General features: G+C 39.6%; 1 protein-coding gene across 12 annotated transcripts in view; it reads right to left on the bottom strand.

Moving 5' to 3' along the window:
- Positions 1-16,821, bottom strand: part of SLC44A3 (solute carrier family 44 member 3) — a 73,776-nt gene that overhangs the window by 10,958 nt on the left and 45,997 nt on the right. For all 12 annotated transcript variants that reach the window (XM_065555581.1, XM_065555580.1, XM_065555578.1 and 9 more), the window contains 2 exons: positions 11,924-12,080; positions 8,496-8,579 (listed from right to left, as the gene is read on the bottom strand). In XM_065555581.1, the coding sequence (XP_065411653.1) occupies positions 8,496-8,579; positions 11,924-12,080 (241 nt within the window). The remainder of the gene's footprint in view (positions 1-8,495; positions 8,580-11,923; positions 12,081-16,821) is intronic.

Genomic DNA, 16,821 nt, shown 5'->3' with positions numbered 1-16,821 from the left:
TAGTTTGGAGACCCCTGATCTATATGTATGTGGATCCACCACTGCTGGTGGGTACACACCAGACTGATACAATGGGGGTGCTTAGGACTCAGTGACTCTAGTCAGGTACAATGAGTGAGCTGCATCTTTACAAAACCAGTTTTGGCTCAATCCCCTGAAGAGTGGAAGAACTAAGGAAGGAAGGAGCAGTAGAAAGTTACCTAAAAGGTAGAACAAAGGAAGCCAGCAGGGTTTAAAAAGCAAGCCACACGGGAATATGACAGCCAGACAGGAGGAAGAAGCAAGAGGAAGGAGAGAGCAAGGTCACCCAGGATGTAGCAGCCTCATGGGGCAAGGTGCCCTGACCACTTTCCTAAGCCCAGATGGCCCCAAGGCCTCTGAAAACCCCTGGGACTCTGACCCCTGCCCAAAAGAATGCCCTGGAGTGATGAGGAAACTGAGACAGAGACGTGAATTTAGTGTTTATTATTTTGTATGAGCTACACAATAGTGTTTTACATGATCACGTATAAAAGAGAATAAACGTGTTAGACGTGCAGACTCTGTGTGCATGTTAACTGCTTCACAAGCGCTGCATTCACCTTAGAGAGTTAAACTAGAAACTAGAAACTTCACCCTTGGGGTGGAGTTCTTGGAGAGGGTGTGTTTAACTACAAGGTAGCTTGAGGGGTCATCACTGGACCCAGAGGGATTAGGCAGCTGGACAGCAAGTTCCAGATCACAAGGGGGTGCCAGATGGAAGGTCTGAGTCCTAAAAATGTGCCTAGGGACCCAGAAATGGCTTGACTCCATTCATACACCAGGGGCTTAAAACACACAGGAATCTAGAGCGAAAGAGGCTTGGATTTCCCTCACAACAGTACTAGTGAGTGGCTGAAAAGGGGCACTTGCTAGGATCTGCAACAATCACCAGCAACCAACACAGACAGACAGACAATAACTAAATCAGTGCCCCCAAACTGAGCAGTCACAATAGTTACACACCAGAAGAGCTCTCCCCCTTTTTGGGCATTCGCATTCACATTATGCTCAGCCTAACACCTATTTGGAAAGAGCGACCCAAATCCTAAATCACAAGGAGCATTTCCAACATGTTATGAAATCTTAAATGTTCCATTGTTTTCTAGTTAGTGGGAGTATTCACCAACTCATTTCCTTTCAGGGAAAGATATATTTGCTGAGTAAGAGAAGGTAAATCAAAGTCAATTTAGAACTTGCTTTCATTTGGAAACAGGCAATATAAATATGTTTTTCAATAGATTTTAAACGTTTCCCTTAGTCACTAGATTCTGTTTAATAAACTAGTGATTTTCCATTAGTGCAGTCCTTCCCAAAGGACTACAGCCAAGGACTACAGGCAAGCAGTTATGACATCAGAGCTGCACCATAAATCAAAGAGCCTGGGATGCAGTAGATAAGATACAACCTCACTCCTTCACTAAAAAAAGAGTTAATATATCAAAACTACCTTTGTGAAGAACACAGCCCTCTTTGCTTTGAAGCCTGGGAACCAGACATATTTCTCAGTATCAGGACAGATAAATAAGGAATGTGAATGTTTACATATTTTCTAATACCACAGTATGCAAGAAAACTATTTAGAAAAAACATCTTTCTATATTTCACAACACAGAATGTCAAGGGTCTTGGAAAAACTGACCTGCTAGCTTCATGAGAAAAGCACTGTGGCAGAGATCCAGGCCCTAAATTCTCTGTTTGCTGAGAATAATTGCTACTTTGTATAACAGCTGAATGCAGTCCTCCATTGAAGGACTGGCTATAACAAAATGAGCTCAGTGAAAAAGAATTGCCATAGCAACAGAGTCATCTTAAAAAAGAAGCCAAAACCAAGCTGCTCAGATATCCCACTTCAGCTTCTTCTGCCCAGCCTGGCCTGATTTTTTCCTTGCTGCAATAGAGCCACAGACTCTAGAGGGCTGGCCTGCAATGTGGTGGATCTGAGTTTGAATCCTGAGTGCCATAGAGACATGCTCAGAGAATGAAAGCTAGATAAATAAGAGACTATGTCATCACTTTGGCTAGTGTACAAAGCAGTATCAGAGCAGACTCTGGAGGAAGCCATGTCATGCCACCTTTGAATAGAGGGAAGAAACAGAGTAACATGGGGCCTGTGAGAACCGCAACAGGGAGGAAATGCAGGACTCCCTCAGTGCCTTGGAAAATGCCATCTCTTGAAGTCTCAGGAAATTAAAAAGTGCTACTCATCCAAAGGGCTGCATTAAAACACCAGGCCACCAATATTGCGGCCCTCCAACAACTTTCCTAACGTGCCCCACACAGACTCACAGGCCCACCTTTCTCAACTCCTTGATCTTCAACCCTTTCCATCCTTGAATCCTTGCCCTGCTCAAGGGACTACTCATGCCCCTCCACTTGTCTTCTTGTTCTTTCCCATGCATGTAATCTAGTCCCTCCCTGGCTATCAAAGACAGACTGGTACTAGCAGCACATTCTCTGTCTCAGCCCCATTCCTCTCCTTCAGCAACTCACTGCTGCATCTGGGTTTCCTCTCAACCATGGGGCCTAACCATAAGGATCCTGCCTCTATCGACCCCGTAGCCATAATATATTTCTATATTAATTACTAACAATGTTCTCTGTAGTTAGTGCTACATTGATTTTCATTTGGATGTTCTCAAATAAACCTGCACTGAGCCCCATTTTAGCTCAGGAGTTACCCGTCTCAAAAGAGCTGTTTCTGAATTCCTTGGCACCTGCTTCCTTGTTTTAAAAAGGAAGTTCCATTTGGCAGACACTAATGGACATTCACAGATCACAGTCAGGTCTATGAACTACACTTGCTATTAACTGAGAGCTTATTATGGGGTCAAAAGTTCAGTTCAACCTGCATCAATGGAATCATAGGCCAGTACAGTATAATTGTTCTCTAATCCCCACATGGTAAACCATACACTAGAATATATAAAACTGGAGGAGTTTTTATTTCCTGTTGAAGCATTTATGAAGGCCCTTAGGGAAAGCAAACTAGCTTTTTAAAAAAAATATGATTTAACTGAAACCATTCTTTTAGTTGACTGTGTATTCGAGATGCCTGAAAACTCTAGCCTACCATCTAGTAGCAAATCTGCCAGTAACATTAAAATACAGTATTTTGGGGAGGATGGGGACGAGAAGAGGTATTTGATGGGGTAAGATCGTAAGAATGTTTGGCAGTCTGCAGAAGAAAGTGTATTTACATTAGCGTTTCTCGATTTTGTCTGCATCCACATCACTTTTGCACAAGGTGTTTTAATCCCATGACCACAAAGCTCTTGCGAGTCTGCCACCCAAAGGTTTAAATTACAGAAGAAAGTGCACCAGTAGAAAGGGTTACTATTACTTTTATATTTATATACTAAGGCAGCTAAAATAATTTCATAATTTTGCTGAATTTCAGTACCAATAAATGGTGAGCCATAACACTGGCTATTATCACTAATGGCCGCCACCAGTTCTATATGCCATTGCAACCTCAACATCATGGTGCTGATTAGAATAAAGAAACTACACGCTTCTCAGCAATTCCTTCAGAAACCTATGTGCTGCACTATGGAAGGGGTGCTTGCCAGCTGGCTGCAGATCAACCCAAACCAGACCCAGAGAAGCAAAATTATACTTCTGGTGATGTACTGTAAAATACATTTATTGAAACAAGACTAAGGAAGGAGAGATGTCTTTGAAATACCCAAAGTTAAGGCACTGCCACAACTATTTAAGAGAGGAGACAGAAATTGTGACTATCAAAAAAAAAAAGGGGATTGTTTTTATGGAAGAGAAATTCCAATCCACCAGATTTTACTTGAGATCATTTGGATAGGTTTATCTGGGCCTTACTGAAACCATGAATGCAAGATGATGAAATATCTATGGTAATTCTAACAAATGTTGGCAAACAGAAGGATAATGATTTTGTATTCATAATGCACCTTTCATCCAGATAGATCCCAGAGAGTTTTACTAATGTATTATACACATACAAATCAGAAATACAGCAGCTTTGGGGTGAACGTTTAACATAGTAACTTTACGCCACAGGACAGGACCCAGTTGCAAGTATAGAGGGAATTTAGGCAGGCAGAATATAATTACCCAAACTGTAGTCCAAATAGGACATTGGGTTAACACTGCTGCTCATGCAGAAAGTGTCACTGAATCTTTAATGATTATAAGCAGCCACTGCAACAGAACTCTATAGTCAGCACATGTTATAACTATTAGTGACTAAGGAACAACCCAGGTGATGGCAGGATGTCTTTGAAGGTATGTTACACTGCAATTAAAAACCCACTGCTGGTTCAGGGGCTGTTTAACTATAGTGCAGACGTTCGGGCTCAAGCTGCAGCCTGAGCTCTGGGATCCTCCCACTTTGCAGGATATTAGAGCCTGGGCTCCAGCCTGAGCCTAAACATCTACATCGCAATTAAACAGCCCTTAGGTTGAGCCCTGCGAACCCCCATCACCTAGCACAGGCCACCAGTGGGTTTTTTATTTCAGGGTAGATATCCCCTTAGGCATCTCTTGACCAAGGTCCTTGGAGATCTGAATGAGACTCAGATGAGTGCTTTGGGATTATGATTCACTTCAAGGAGGCTGTGTTTGAACTGAGCTGGGGGGAGAAGAACATAAGACATTACTATATACCAGCTGTTTTCTAGCCTAAGACCTGATACTTTGAGTTAGTAAACTAAAGGCAGAAAAGGGGAGATACAGCAGTGCAGATAATCCTGAAAATCCACAGACAAGGGACATTTATTAAGTGAACAGGCCTTAATGCAAGGTCTAGGGAGAAGGTAATCAGTAGGAGGTTCTTATTGCCTGAGCCACTTTTGAAATCTGTGGATGCGTGAAAGGGCAGTTATAATCTCTTTCCATTATTTAGAGATCTAGCATCCTGTTCATGTTTTGGTATATTTAATATTAATGTCCTGTTGTTCTGCACATCCAAGCTACTGTTTCTATTCCACATGCAGTGTTTGCAGGTTTTTACATATTGCATGTGAACAAATATATCTTTTGGACTGTACCATACAGATAAAAGGAAAGAAAAGCAGAATAAGAAGCCTAAATGGATCCACACTTGAACAACACTATGTTGTAACAGATGATTAAGGGAGATCACCAAATCCACACAGCATTGGACAGTTAAAACAACATAGTAAAATACCCCATTGTTGGCAATGGGCTAATTCTCCACCTGTAGGAGATGCACATGACAATCAGGGCCGAAGTTTAAAATCTTATCTGAAAGATGGCATATCCAGCTGCACAGTGCCTGTGACAACATAATGTGCCATTGGGTTGATACTATCTCACAGGTAAGAGTGCTATCGTCTGAATCACCAACATTACTTCCTGGGGCACTTGTTAGTCCTCTGCAAGTTTCCCATCCAAGTACTGACCCATTCAGTCCTGGTTAGCTTGAGAGATCAGAATTTGTGTCATTCCGATTACTTAATTCCTCCTCAGAGACAGGCAGGAGAAGAAAATATCAGTGTTGGAATGATGAGGAGAGATTTGTAATCATTTTTTTTAAAATGTGATTTCTTCCCATCTATCAGAGTTCTCAATGGATTTCTTTTTAGAATTCCCAGGTAATGATGCATTTGCTAAGGTAATATTATCACCGATGAACAAGAGTGGGACAAAGGACAAACACAGAATGGAAAATGTCAGTACACACAGTAATTCTAGGATCAACTTCAATGACAACTGTTCTACATTTGAGTAATTTAAACTCCTCTAAAAAAAATAATCTGAAAAGTACTAAAAGCTTTAAAAATATCAGAAATATACAGACAGACCAAATTTTTAAAAATGAGTGCCTAAAGTTAGGTTCAAACCTAAGTCCAAATTCAGAAACTAGATAGGTGGCCTCATTTTCAAAAGTGCTGAGCACTCAGCAACTTCTACTGCTTTCACTGAGAGTAGCTGAATGTTCAGCACTCTTGAAAATCAAGCCACTTACTTATTTAGATGCCTAAAATCAGGCTTGTATTTTTGAAAATCTTGGTCACAATTTTGCAAACTTGAAGCCTGGTTCAGATTTATTTACCTAATCACCCCCCAAAAACCTACATACACCTTTTTTTGTGGGAGGAGAGGGGGGAAGGATTAGACAAATTGATTACCCTGCATAATACAGGGTATTCATCTGTGCTCGCTCTTACATTTTTCATACAGCTATAACTTCTATAGGTTACCTTACAAAAGGTTTATGGTTATCTTCTTTTCTAATCTTCTCCTATATGCTACGTTGCTCTGGTTTACAAAGCTGGAGCTATGGTCATCTTTGCCAAAAACATACCCAAACAATTATTTAACAACAGGCACAGTAATATGATCTTGAATTTAAAAAAAAAAAAAACCTCAGTTTTTTATTTTTTTTAAGATCTATTTTTTACTACAATGGCCAAGGAAAATAACAGGAAATCTTTTAACAAAGTAAGAACTGAAGCACAAGCCTTTGACCCAAGCAGAGAGCAGTACAATAATTAGGTACTATTGTACAAACACATAAATAACATACAACAGCAGCTGGAGAAAGCAAATGCTTTTATATTGGCTATCATCTTTGAAGGGCAGGAAGCCAAGGTGAAGGGTGACAATAACATGCTTGGAGTCCAAACTAACTACAAGGCTCTTAACCAAGTCAGTGACCATGAGATCTAACCTAGAATGTAAGCCGAGAAAGTTCATCCCACGGAACTAATGATTTTGTTGAACAAGAATTTAGTGTGGTCTGGACTAAGACATATCCTATTTCTTTCAAGCCATTCAGCATTCATTTTCATGTATGCAGCCACTTTAAAACAGCAAAGTGCAGCTTTAGCAGAATCTGATTTAAGAGTTATCAAAGCTAAACTTGTACTGCCCAATGGCATCTTCAGAATTGTAGCATACAAAGTATTAAAGGGAACTGGAGTGAAACTAGAACCCTGAAGAACGCCATACATAATCTTTAGGGTGAAGAAGATCTTCTTATTGTTTCCACTATAACGGCAAAGGATGTTAGAGCCACCACAGATGATGAAGGGGTATTGTAAAAACATAAGAAATAAGTATAGACAAGAATGGAGATGAGTTGGGGAAAATGTGGAAGAAAGGACCAGGAAGAAAAGAGCAGAAGTCAAGTATTTGAAAACTGGCAGTATGTAGAAGATCAATCATTTCCAATAAAAACACCTTGGAAAATAACAGTTAAAAAAGTTGTCTTTCTAAGAAAGGGAATACTGTATTTTGTGGATGCCCCATTTTGGTATATTCCAGACATAGTAATACTGAAAATCAGAAAAGACCAGTAAGAGAGTTTTTTCTTTTAGTGGATGCTCCCAGGGTGGACAGTTATTTATCCATCTAGATGGTATTATAAACTCTTCAGGGCAGGCACCATGTATTTTACTGTTTGTATAATGCCTAGCACAATTAGTTCCCTATACTGAATGAATAAGGCCTCTAGGTACTGTTTGTCCTACAAACACAATAATAAATAATAAGCCACACAGTGTCCACGAGCCAGCAGGAAGCTGGACATCATCTTCAGTTAGGCTTCTTGCATCCTCTAGATCCTCCATTTGGGCCCCCTGCATCTCAATAGCCTGTCACCTGACTCATAGAACCCTCTGGCTTTCTAACCCTTGAAGAAGTAGGGGAAGGCCCACTGTAGTTCTTCTAATAAGATCTTTCTAAATCGGGATTCTCAAACTTGGGGTCGGTACCCCCCAGGGGGTGGCAAGGTTATTACATGGGGGGTCGTGAGCTGTCAGCCTCCACTCCAAATGCAACTCTGCCTCCAGCATTTATAATGGTGTTAAATATATAAAAAAAAGGTTTTAATTTATTGGGGGGGGGGGGGAGATCACCACACTCAGAGGCTTGCTATGTGAAAAGGGTCACCAGTACAAAAGTTTTGAGAACCACTGTTCTAAATGATCAGATCTGCTACACCATCCTTTACACCCAGCTACTTGTAGCTGTTTGTAATCTCTCTGTTACTGTGGAGAAATGTTGCCAACACCCATCTTCAGTTTGTCTACACAACTTTGTTTTTAAAACTCAAGTTAATTGATTGCCAGTTGACTGGGGTTAGCTGGCACACGTATACATACTAGTCTGGACACCTCACAAATGTTTGCGGTGCATCCAGACTCACATGGACAAATGTGCTAGCTAACTCAAGTTAATCAGCAATCAATTAATTTGAACTAAAACAGTCTTATCACTCATCTGGCATGTCTACATTAATCTTCCTGTTTTTACACACCAAGATTGTGCCTGTGTATGACAGGATTCTCCCATACTGTAGACAATATTTTATAACATTTAAACTAATATAGCTAGACACAATGCGGACAAAGACTCAGTCTGAAATGAACTCTAGGACACAGAGTACAATTCATTTATATACAGCCTTCATTATATTGAATAACTTTACTTGTAGATTACTTTAGATATGCACTTGATAGAATGTATTGTACCTGGTTAAAGTATCTTAGGCACCTTTCTAGACACCAAAAGCAGCAGAAACAGCATTTGAACATGCATCTTGCACATGCACTCTCCTGCAAGGAAATGAAATAACTAGTTAGTGCAGACAGATTTTATATAAAACTGACATTTACACCAACTTGCTTAACAGGACACTGCAGTTCTTCTCACAAAGTATTCATTTAAACAGCAGCAGAGATTTCCTTCCTGCTTATGGGAATTGTTTTTAATTCAGATCCTACAGTATTAATGATTGATGAGCTGAACATTTTTTCCCTTTGGATGGAAGATTCTACTCTGGAAGGAAAATAACTGACGTAAGCAGCTTTGGTTTGCTAACAGCTGCATGTAGCACAAAGCATGCAGGCAAATCAGTAACCGTCAGTGTACTGATCGATGACCAACAGAGAGTCTATTTACAAATTAAACTTTTTTTTACTGTATTTAGAGTATTTATTTTCTTTGTAATTTATACAAATGTTAGTTTTATTTTTGGGCTGTTTTTCAAGTTTTTGAAATAAGTGGAACCCTGTCTGACAGAAATAAAAAGACTCGAGAGATTTATACAACTGTGTGCACGCACACACAGGAAATGGCTACACAGCAGCTGGGAGCATGCTTCCTAGCATGGATAGACGGACATACTAGCTCGGCTTAAGTTTGTGTGCTAAAAATAGCAGCATGGCTACGGCAGCACTGGCAGGGGCTCAGGCTACCCACAAAAGTACAAACCTGCCTAAACCCCTGGGTACGTACTCAAATGGCTAGCTGAGCCACTGCCCAAGGCCGCCACAGCCACAGTGCTATTTTTACTATGCTATCTCAAGTGTAGCTAGCGCATGTCTTGTCTATCTGTGCTGGGAAGCACACTCCCGGCTGCTGCTATGTTGACACACCCACGAATAACTTTAATTTTATTAGGAAAGGTAAAAACAGCAGGCTTAAATTCTCAAGGAGATCACTCCTTTCAGGAAACAGTTTGAAGTTCTTACAAAGACTTTGATGAATCTTAACGTTATATTAAACATAAAACAAAACAGGGAAGAACATCTAACATTACCTCAAAAACCAAAGTTGTTAATCCTACAGAGTATTTTAAAATATAATCATGAAATCCTACATCTTGAGGGCCATTGTGGCATGGCCATTTTCCCAGATGATATTTAAAAGCAAATTCCATTTGGTGATATTTGTTCAAGAGTCTTTTTTATCCTCTATCTTCAGGGCTCAGAAAGGTTTTTAAGTAAAGCTCTTAGAATGGCTGTGTGAAATCTTCAGGTCACATGCATAGCTGTGGAGTTGTATGGAAGCAGTGAAGGTGAGAATTTTTTAGTCTGGAGTTTAATATCCTTGCAAATTTTCCAGCATTCAATATTTTTTTAAAATGTCACCAAAGAATAATACCCTGAGCCAAGCTGAATGGCAATACTTTGCCATGTCTCGCTGGAGAGCTGTGTTTATTATAAAAGCAGCATGCTAATTTCCTCACAATGGACAATATTCATCCCCTTCCACATTAAAACCCAGAGGAGGAGACTCTGCAGGTTGCGATTCCTCTTGGTAATTCTGTCAGGAGGAAGGGAGGGGGCTGCCTGGTGGAAAAGGCCCGGATGTCCTTCTACAAACTCATGAAACTCCAGGGACACCTGTGCAGATGCTCTGGCCTCTAGCAGTACCCTCCCCTCTCCCAGACAGCATGGCTGCAGTGGAGCAAAGGATCCCCTGTCTCCAGAGGGAACAGGAACATCTATGGAAAAGGTAATACAGTCTAGGTAAGTCCTGTGAGACCACAGGAGGGATGATTTGCATCCCATCCAGTCTGCCCACTCCCCAAACACTGCCACCTTGTTGGTCCCTGTACTTTGTGGAAGGGAGTCTGCAGGGTCCAGGGGTATGGTGGATTGTACTCTGGCGTGCCAGAACGGAGTGGTATCACTGTGTGGAGGGTCTTCCTCCATGGATTTGGGGGAACAGTCTGGCCCATTGTTAGCAGGTGCCCTGCAGCCTGTTTAGGAGCTGCACTGCCTAACTTCAGAGGAAGTCCTGTCAAGTCCTCCTCAGCTGGAAGGCTGTAGGCTAGTCATGGAAGGTAGAAAAGAAGAAGAGGACATGGAGGATACACCTAGGGATACAAATAAACCCTCTTTGCTAGACAATATTGGCTCATTCCAAATTTATTCAGAATTTCCAGCAACTAGCACATCTGAAGCAGATGTGCAACAAAAGCAGCAGACCATAAAGTTTCTGGGTAGTTTAATCTTGTCATTAATCTGTAATATCCCATTTGTTCTTATGCATTATTTGTGACTTTTACACAGACTCCAGTGAATGGTCTTGTATGCTTGTGGTTTTATGAACTCCTTCACAGGTGGAAAATAAAACGTATATTCTTCCTAGTAACAAAACCCTTCTTATCCACCATGTCATATCTATTGGCAAAAGGCAAGCCTCAAGGTGTTTAACTGAACCAAACACCCAAGGTTTAAGCGCAAAATTTTCCACAAATGGGTGCCTAAAGTTAAGCAACTACAACCAAGTTTAAGCACCTAAAAAGAATAACTTGATTTTCAGCCATGCTGATCACCCACAGCTTCTGTTGACTTCAGAGAATGTTCTGAGTGTTCAGCACATCTGAACATCAAGTCTCTCTTATTTAGGTACTTATAGAGTCCCTGCAAATGGATTCCTGCACTCATATGGAGCCCCAGTGACGTCAGTGGAGCGCCATACAGACCCACTACTGCTCCTAATTTATTACAAACTGCAGATTAAGAAATAGAGCTCGACATCTCATGAGAACCAGCCCCTCCCATGAGATTTCCAGAAATAACCACAATTTGCATTCCTGTGTTATTATGGTACTTCTGTTTCCAGCAGAAGCCCAGACATGCAGAGGTGCATGAAAATTAAAAAGATAAACAACAAAAACACTTAACCACACTTCTTTATGCTTTAAAAGATATGCTGAAATTCTGGACAAGAATGTGGGCTAGTTCTTATTTTACCTATTCTTTTTATATACTCTTGAGCCTCCCACCACAAGGCAGGTGAAATCACCAAGAAAGGAGAGTTTTCATGCTGAAAATAAGCCATTCTTGGTAAGCTGGATTTTTTTAAAAATTATGATGTGAGAGTTTTAAAAAAATCCTTCTGCCAACTCTAAATTGTTCCTTACTCCTCATATAAGATTTTACATTAAAAAAGTAAAAATAAATCACCTTTGATTTTCTTATTTGAAATTAAAAAAAAATCTGATCTGAGGCAGAAAGGAGTAGATAAGACAAGAAACTATTTCATGAATAAATCAAAATAAAACACACTACAGAATCTTACACAGAGGTTAGTTTTTCAATACATTTCTTTCCCGAACTTCACCCCTTAACCACTGTACTATTGTGTTACACAAGTATGTACCCACCTTTTCTTTTAGGGCATCATAAAGGTACATAAGAATAATTCTTGGAATTCTCACTATTGTGATTAAAAACGACCCTTTTACAACTGTTCCTTGATGATAGCAAAAAAGAACTGATATGGAAGACAGGATCAGGTGTCGTGGCGAGCTACTCTTATGTCTAGGGGGGAAAAACAAACAGCATTTTAAAATGTTATAGAAACAGAAAATACAGCTAATTTCTACTGCTGTTTAAACAATTAATATCTTTTATTGTTTCAGTTTCTTGTAACTGAAGTATTACTGGGAGTGCATATCTAGTGGAATCCCATGGAGGTGAGTTCTGAATCCAGTGCTATTGAATATTTTCTTTACATGACTTGGATAATGGAGTAGAGGGTATGCTTATAAAGTTTGCAGATGACACCAAGGTGGATGGGATTGAAAGCATGTTGGAGGACAGGATCAGAAATCAAAAACAACCTTGGCAAATTGGAGAATTGCTCTGAAATCAACAAGATGAAATTCAATAAAGATAAGTGGAAAGTACTACCCCTTAGGAAGGAAAAATCAAATGTACAAATACAAAATGGGGAATAACTGGCTACACTGTAGTAGTGCTGAAAAGGATCTGGGAGTTATCATGGAGCACCAATTGAATTTGAGTCAACGATGTGATGCGGAGAAAGCGAATATCATTCTGGGGTGTATTAACAGAAGTGTTGTATATAAGTCACGTGAGATAATTGTCTTGCTCTCCTCAGCACTGATGAGGCCTGAGCTGGAGAACTGTGTTCAATTCTGAGTGCCATGCTTCAGGAAAGAGGTGAACAAATTCAAGAGAGTCCAGAGGAGAGTAAGAAAGATTACAAAAGGTTTAGAAAATCTGACCTATGAGGAAATAGTTAAAAATCTGGGCATGTTCAGTTTTGAGAAAAGAAGACAAGAGTCTTCAAATATGTTAAGGGCTGTTATAAAGAGGATGGGGATGAACTGTTCTCCATGTCCACTGAAGGTAACACAAGAAGTAATGGGCTTAATCTGCATCAAGGGAGATTTAGGTTAGATATTAGGGAAAATTTTCTAATTATAAGGATAGTCAAGATCTGGAATAGGCTTCCAAAGGAGGTTGTGGAATCCCCATCATTGTAGGTTTTTAAGAACGGGTTGGACAAACACCTGTCAGGGACGGTCTAGGTTTACTTGGTCCTGATTCAGCAGAGGAGACTGGACTTGACTTGATGACCTCTCAATGTCCGTTCCAGCCCTATATATCTATGATTCTATGATCAATCCAGACTTTTATTGACTTCAGTTGGGAGTTGGATCAAGCCCCAAGTCCAGATGAAGGAAAACAAGTTTAAATCTTTTATTGGATTAATTAAGTACATAGGCAATGACTATTTTCGTGCATTTAGTAACAGACATCACAACAGGAAAACTGGCGGAGGCGGGAGGGGAAATGTTCCAAGTAAACATAAACAGTATATGAGAATTATACTTCCTTTGAATGCTGCTATCCTGCTTCTGTCATCTTTCTAGCCCCACTGCACTCTGGGTCCACTTGCTCTGAATCAGTGGTCAAACTAAAACAAACAAACAGCCTGGCAAGATCTTACATGCAAAACTAAGATTTACTCTCTGATGTCAGTGTAATGATTGGGGCAAATTTTGCTTTCAATTTTGCTGATTTAGCTCCAGAGGTTTATTTCAACAGGTTTATTTCAGGTTTATATTCAGGTTTATTTCAGGTGAGAACAGAATTTGGTCTAATGTGTTTAAAATATTATCTGGCCTACTCATAACTGAAAATACATTATTCTACTGCATTTTAGCTGTGATGTTTTGAGGCAATAACATAAAAGTTCTAAAACCTAAATATACATATGAAAATTAACTTCATGTTTTGTCTTATAAGTAATGTCAGAATCCCACATGAAGGGCTTATTTTTTTTTTTTTTTGGCATTTTAAAGATCACTTTAATATGAATCAGATACAAGAAATGGCATAACACAGCTCTCAAGAATTTACACTAATTAACTCTCCAAAACCTGGAAGTTAACTAAAAAAATAAATAAAATAAATGACTGAAATCAGTCTTCTCAGCACAATAAATCCCCCCCAAAAACATTTTGGGGACTTCAAATACACTGATTACTATTCACTGTAGTTACATTAGCATAAAAAGGCAAGGAGACCCTTTTATTAGAAAACCCTAAATAATAGGCTCAATGCTGAAATATTTACTCAATCGAAAATACATTGAATATGGAATTAAGTAAGAATCAAACCCTAAATCATAACTAAAATGTTCACTCTTCATAGGGAACTTCTGAAGGATTCATTTATCACCTTTAAAATGAATAGTTTACAGAAAAAACTAAGAGCATAAAAAGGGTTTGTGTGTATATGTGTGAGAGACAGAGCAGCTGGGTGGGATTGGAAAAGGAAGGTCTGCAAACACATTTTTATTAAATCTTCACCACAGCAGGGATTTACACAACTAAGTCAAGATAGGTATCATAGTGCTGCAATAATCCTGAGTATATCACTGCAGTCCTTTCATAGCAATAACTACTTTGGAGCTATAAAGTCATATTTATATATGCTTATGTACCACATTATTTTAAACAGGAAATACCAGCAAAGCAGTTGCTAGTATGCAGCAGTTTCGATCTTATGGCCAGGGGAACAGTTTGAGGGATGGTGATTTTTTATGTAGAGCGAGTACTTTGATAGACTCTCTTAAAAACATCATTTTTAGATGTCAGAAATACATATGTATTGATAAACTTTAACAATTTCACCCCTGTACTACTGCTCTTTTCTATTCATGATAGCTTACAGTCAGACCTGGGAAAATTAAAGATTAAAGAACAGCAAGTTAAAATATTAACCAAGTTTAGAAAATATAGGAAGGGCAAGATTTACAACTCTGTTAATAATTCACTTGCTGCTCAAGAGATAAAATATAACTTTCCTTCTCTACTTTAACAGTACTGATTAATAAGTTAAGTTTGGTTTGCATAAACCTTTACAAATTTGGAGGCTGTTGCAAACCGCCTTGGTCTAGCTGAGAACTGTCATGTTCTAACGAGATTTCATTATGGTTCCAGGCATGTTGGAAATTGATTTTCCTTCTAATCATGGATCAAAGCAGGAAGTACCAACCTTAAGGGTATGTCTTCACTACCCGCCGTATCGGCAGGTAGCAATCGATTTATCTGGGATCGATATATTGCGTCTCATTAAGACGCGATATATCGATCCCCGAACGCACTCACCGGAATTCCACCTGAGCGAGCGGTGGTAGCGCAGTCAACGGGGGAGCGCAGCCGTCAATCCTATGCTGTGTGGACCCCAGGTAATTCGATCCAAGATACTTCGACTTCAGCTACGCTATTCGCGTATCTGAAGTTGCGTATCTTGGATCGATCCCCCCCCCCCCCCCGCCCCCCAGTGTAGACCAGCCCTAAGAAAATGACCAAATTAAGAAAACTCAACCCACTAGCAGTATTTGTGTCTCAAAATTTACTTTGCCTTGAATCACTTATTTTATCTTTATGGATTCACACACCCCCATAGCTCCAGAATCTGAAATGAGCTCTGTGCAGGTGGCCTTGTATTCACATGGAGCCCACTGAAGTCAGTAGGACTCCAAATGGACACAGGAGTCTGCCTGAACAGAACTCACTTTGGGACTGAGGCCTTAGTTTGAATTTTCCTTTGATATTTTTGTTTCATTGCCTATTCCCTAAAATATTCAATGTTTCATTTCTTGATTTATACAGAACAATACTGCACCAAATCCCTGTGAAGTTGTATTTAATACCACACCAGATAGCTGTATTTATGCATTTTATTTCTAATTTTGCCAATTCTCTTTATTTTATTGTCAGTCTTTTGATATTTGGTATTTTTCTTAAAGCCACAGCTCCTGGAGTCAAATGATTGTAGGATAGTTGTAGCTTTCATTAAAAAAAAAAAAAAACACCTCTCTCTTTTGGTTGTGGAACAAAGCTTGAAAATGGCTCAGAAACAAAAAGAAAATTAGAACCCAAAATGTTTTTTTTTTTAAACAAACAAAAAAACCCCATGATTTTTAAGCCAATCATGATTTTTTTTTAAGCCTGACTCATGATTTTTGAAAGCTCCCAGTTGCAATACACCTCTATGTTGCGTTCAGCTCATGAAGCATTTTACAGAAGAGAGTTCAAGAGATGGAATGTAAACATAATTTTTAAAAGCTATTAAGGAATTACTAATAATTTAGTGAAAAGACCAGTGCAATAAAACAGTAGGGCAGATAGTATACTCAGATCTGTCTGTCTGAGGACTAACACATATGGTTTCTCCTCAATGCCTAAAAGTTCCCAGAATACATATTTTTCATGTTATACGTAACACTATACTGAAAAGCAAATGTTCAGCTATTAAAAAAATCTACTATCAATATTTACAGGCGCGTTTGCTTGCCTGCTCAAATACACTAGTTTGAGTAACTGTACACTGAATTGTCCTGTTACACGTATAAATGCAAGTTTATGACCATGGGAACAAACATGCTCACAGATATTACAGGCATGGATTTTCAATAGGCTGTTGAAAGTTTAGTCCTCGTTGATCCCTATGTATAACCTCCTTAGTAACTAAGGGCTTGTCTACACAGAGAGTTAGTGTGTGGCTAACCAGGGTCTGATCCTACAGCGCACTAGCTTACTGTGTGCTAACTAGCCATGTGAACCCCGTTGCCAAGCACTGAAAGTTCTGTAGCGCGAGCCACGCAGCCACTTAGTGCACAGCAAGCTAGTGCTTGCAGACCTAGCTTGCCATGCACTAACTCTCCATGTACGCAAGCCCCAAGTGCCTGATCCTGAGAGATGCGGAGTAACTCACCTGCTAGAAGTCAATGGGAGTTGTG

Source organism: Chrysemys picta, chromosome 8, assembly GCF_011386835.1.
Source record: "Chrysemys picta bellii isolate R12L10 chromosome 8, ASM1138683v2, whole genome shotgun sequence".
NCBI classification, from domain to species: domain Eukaryota; kingdom Metazoa; phylum Chordata; order Testudines; family Emydidae; genus Chrysemys; species Chrysemys picta.
This window is presented reverse-complemented; position numbering and strand designations above follow the sequence as displayed.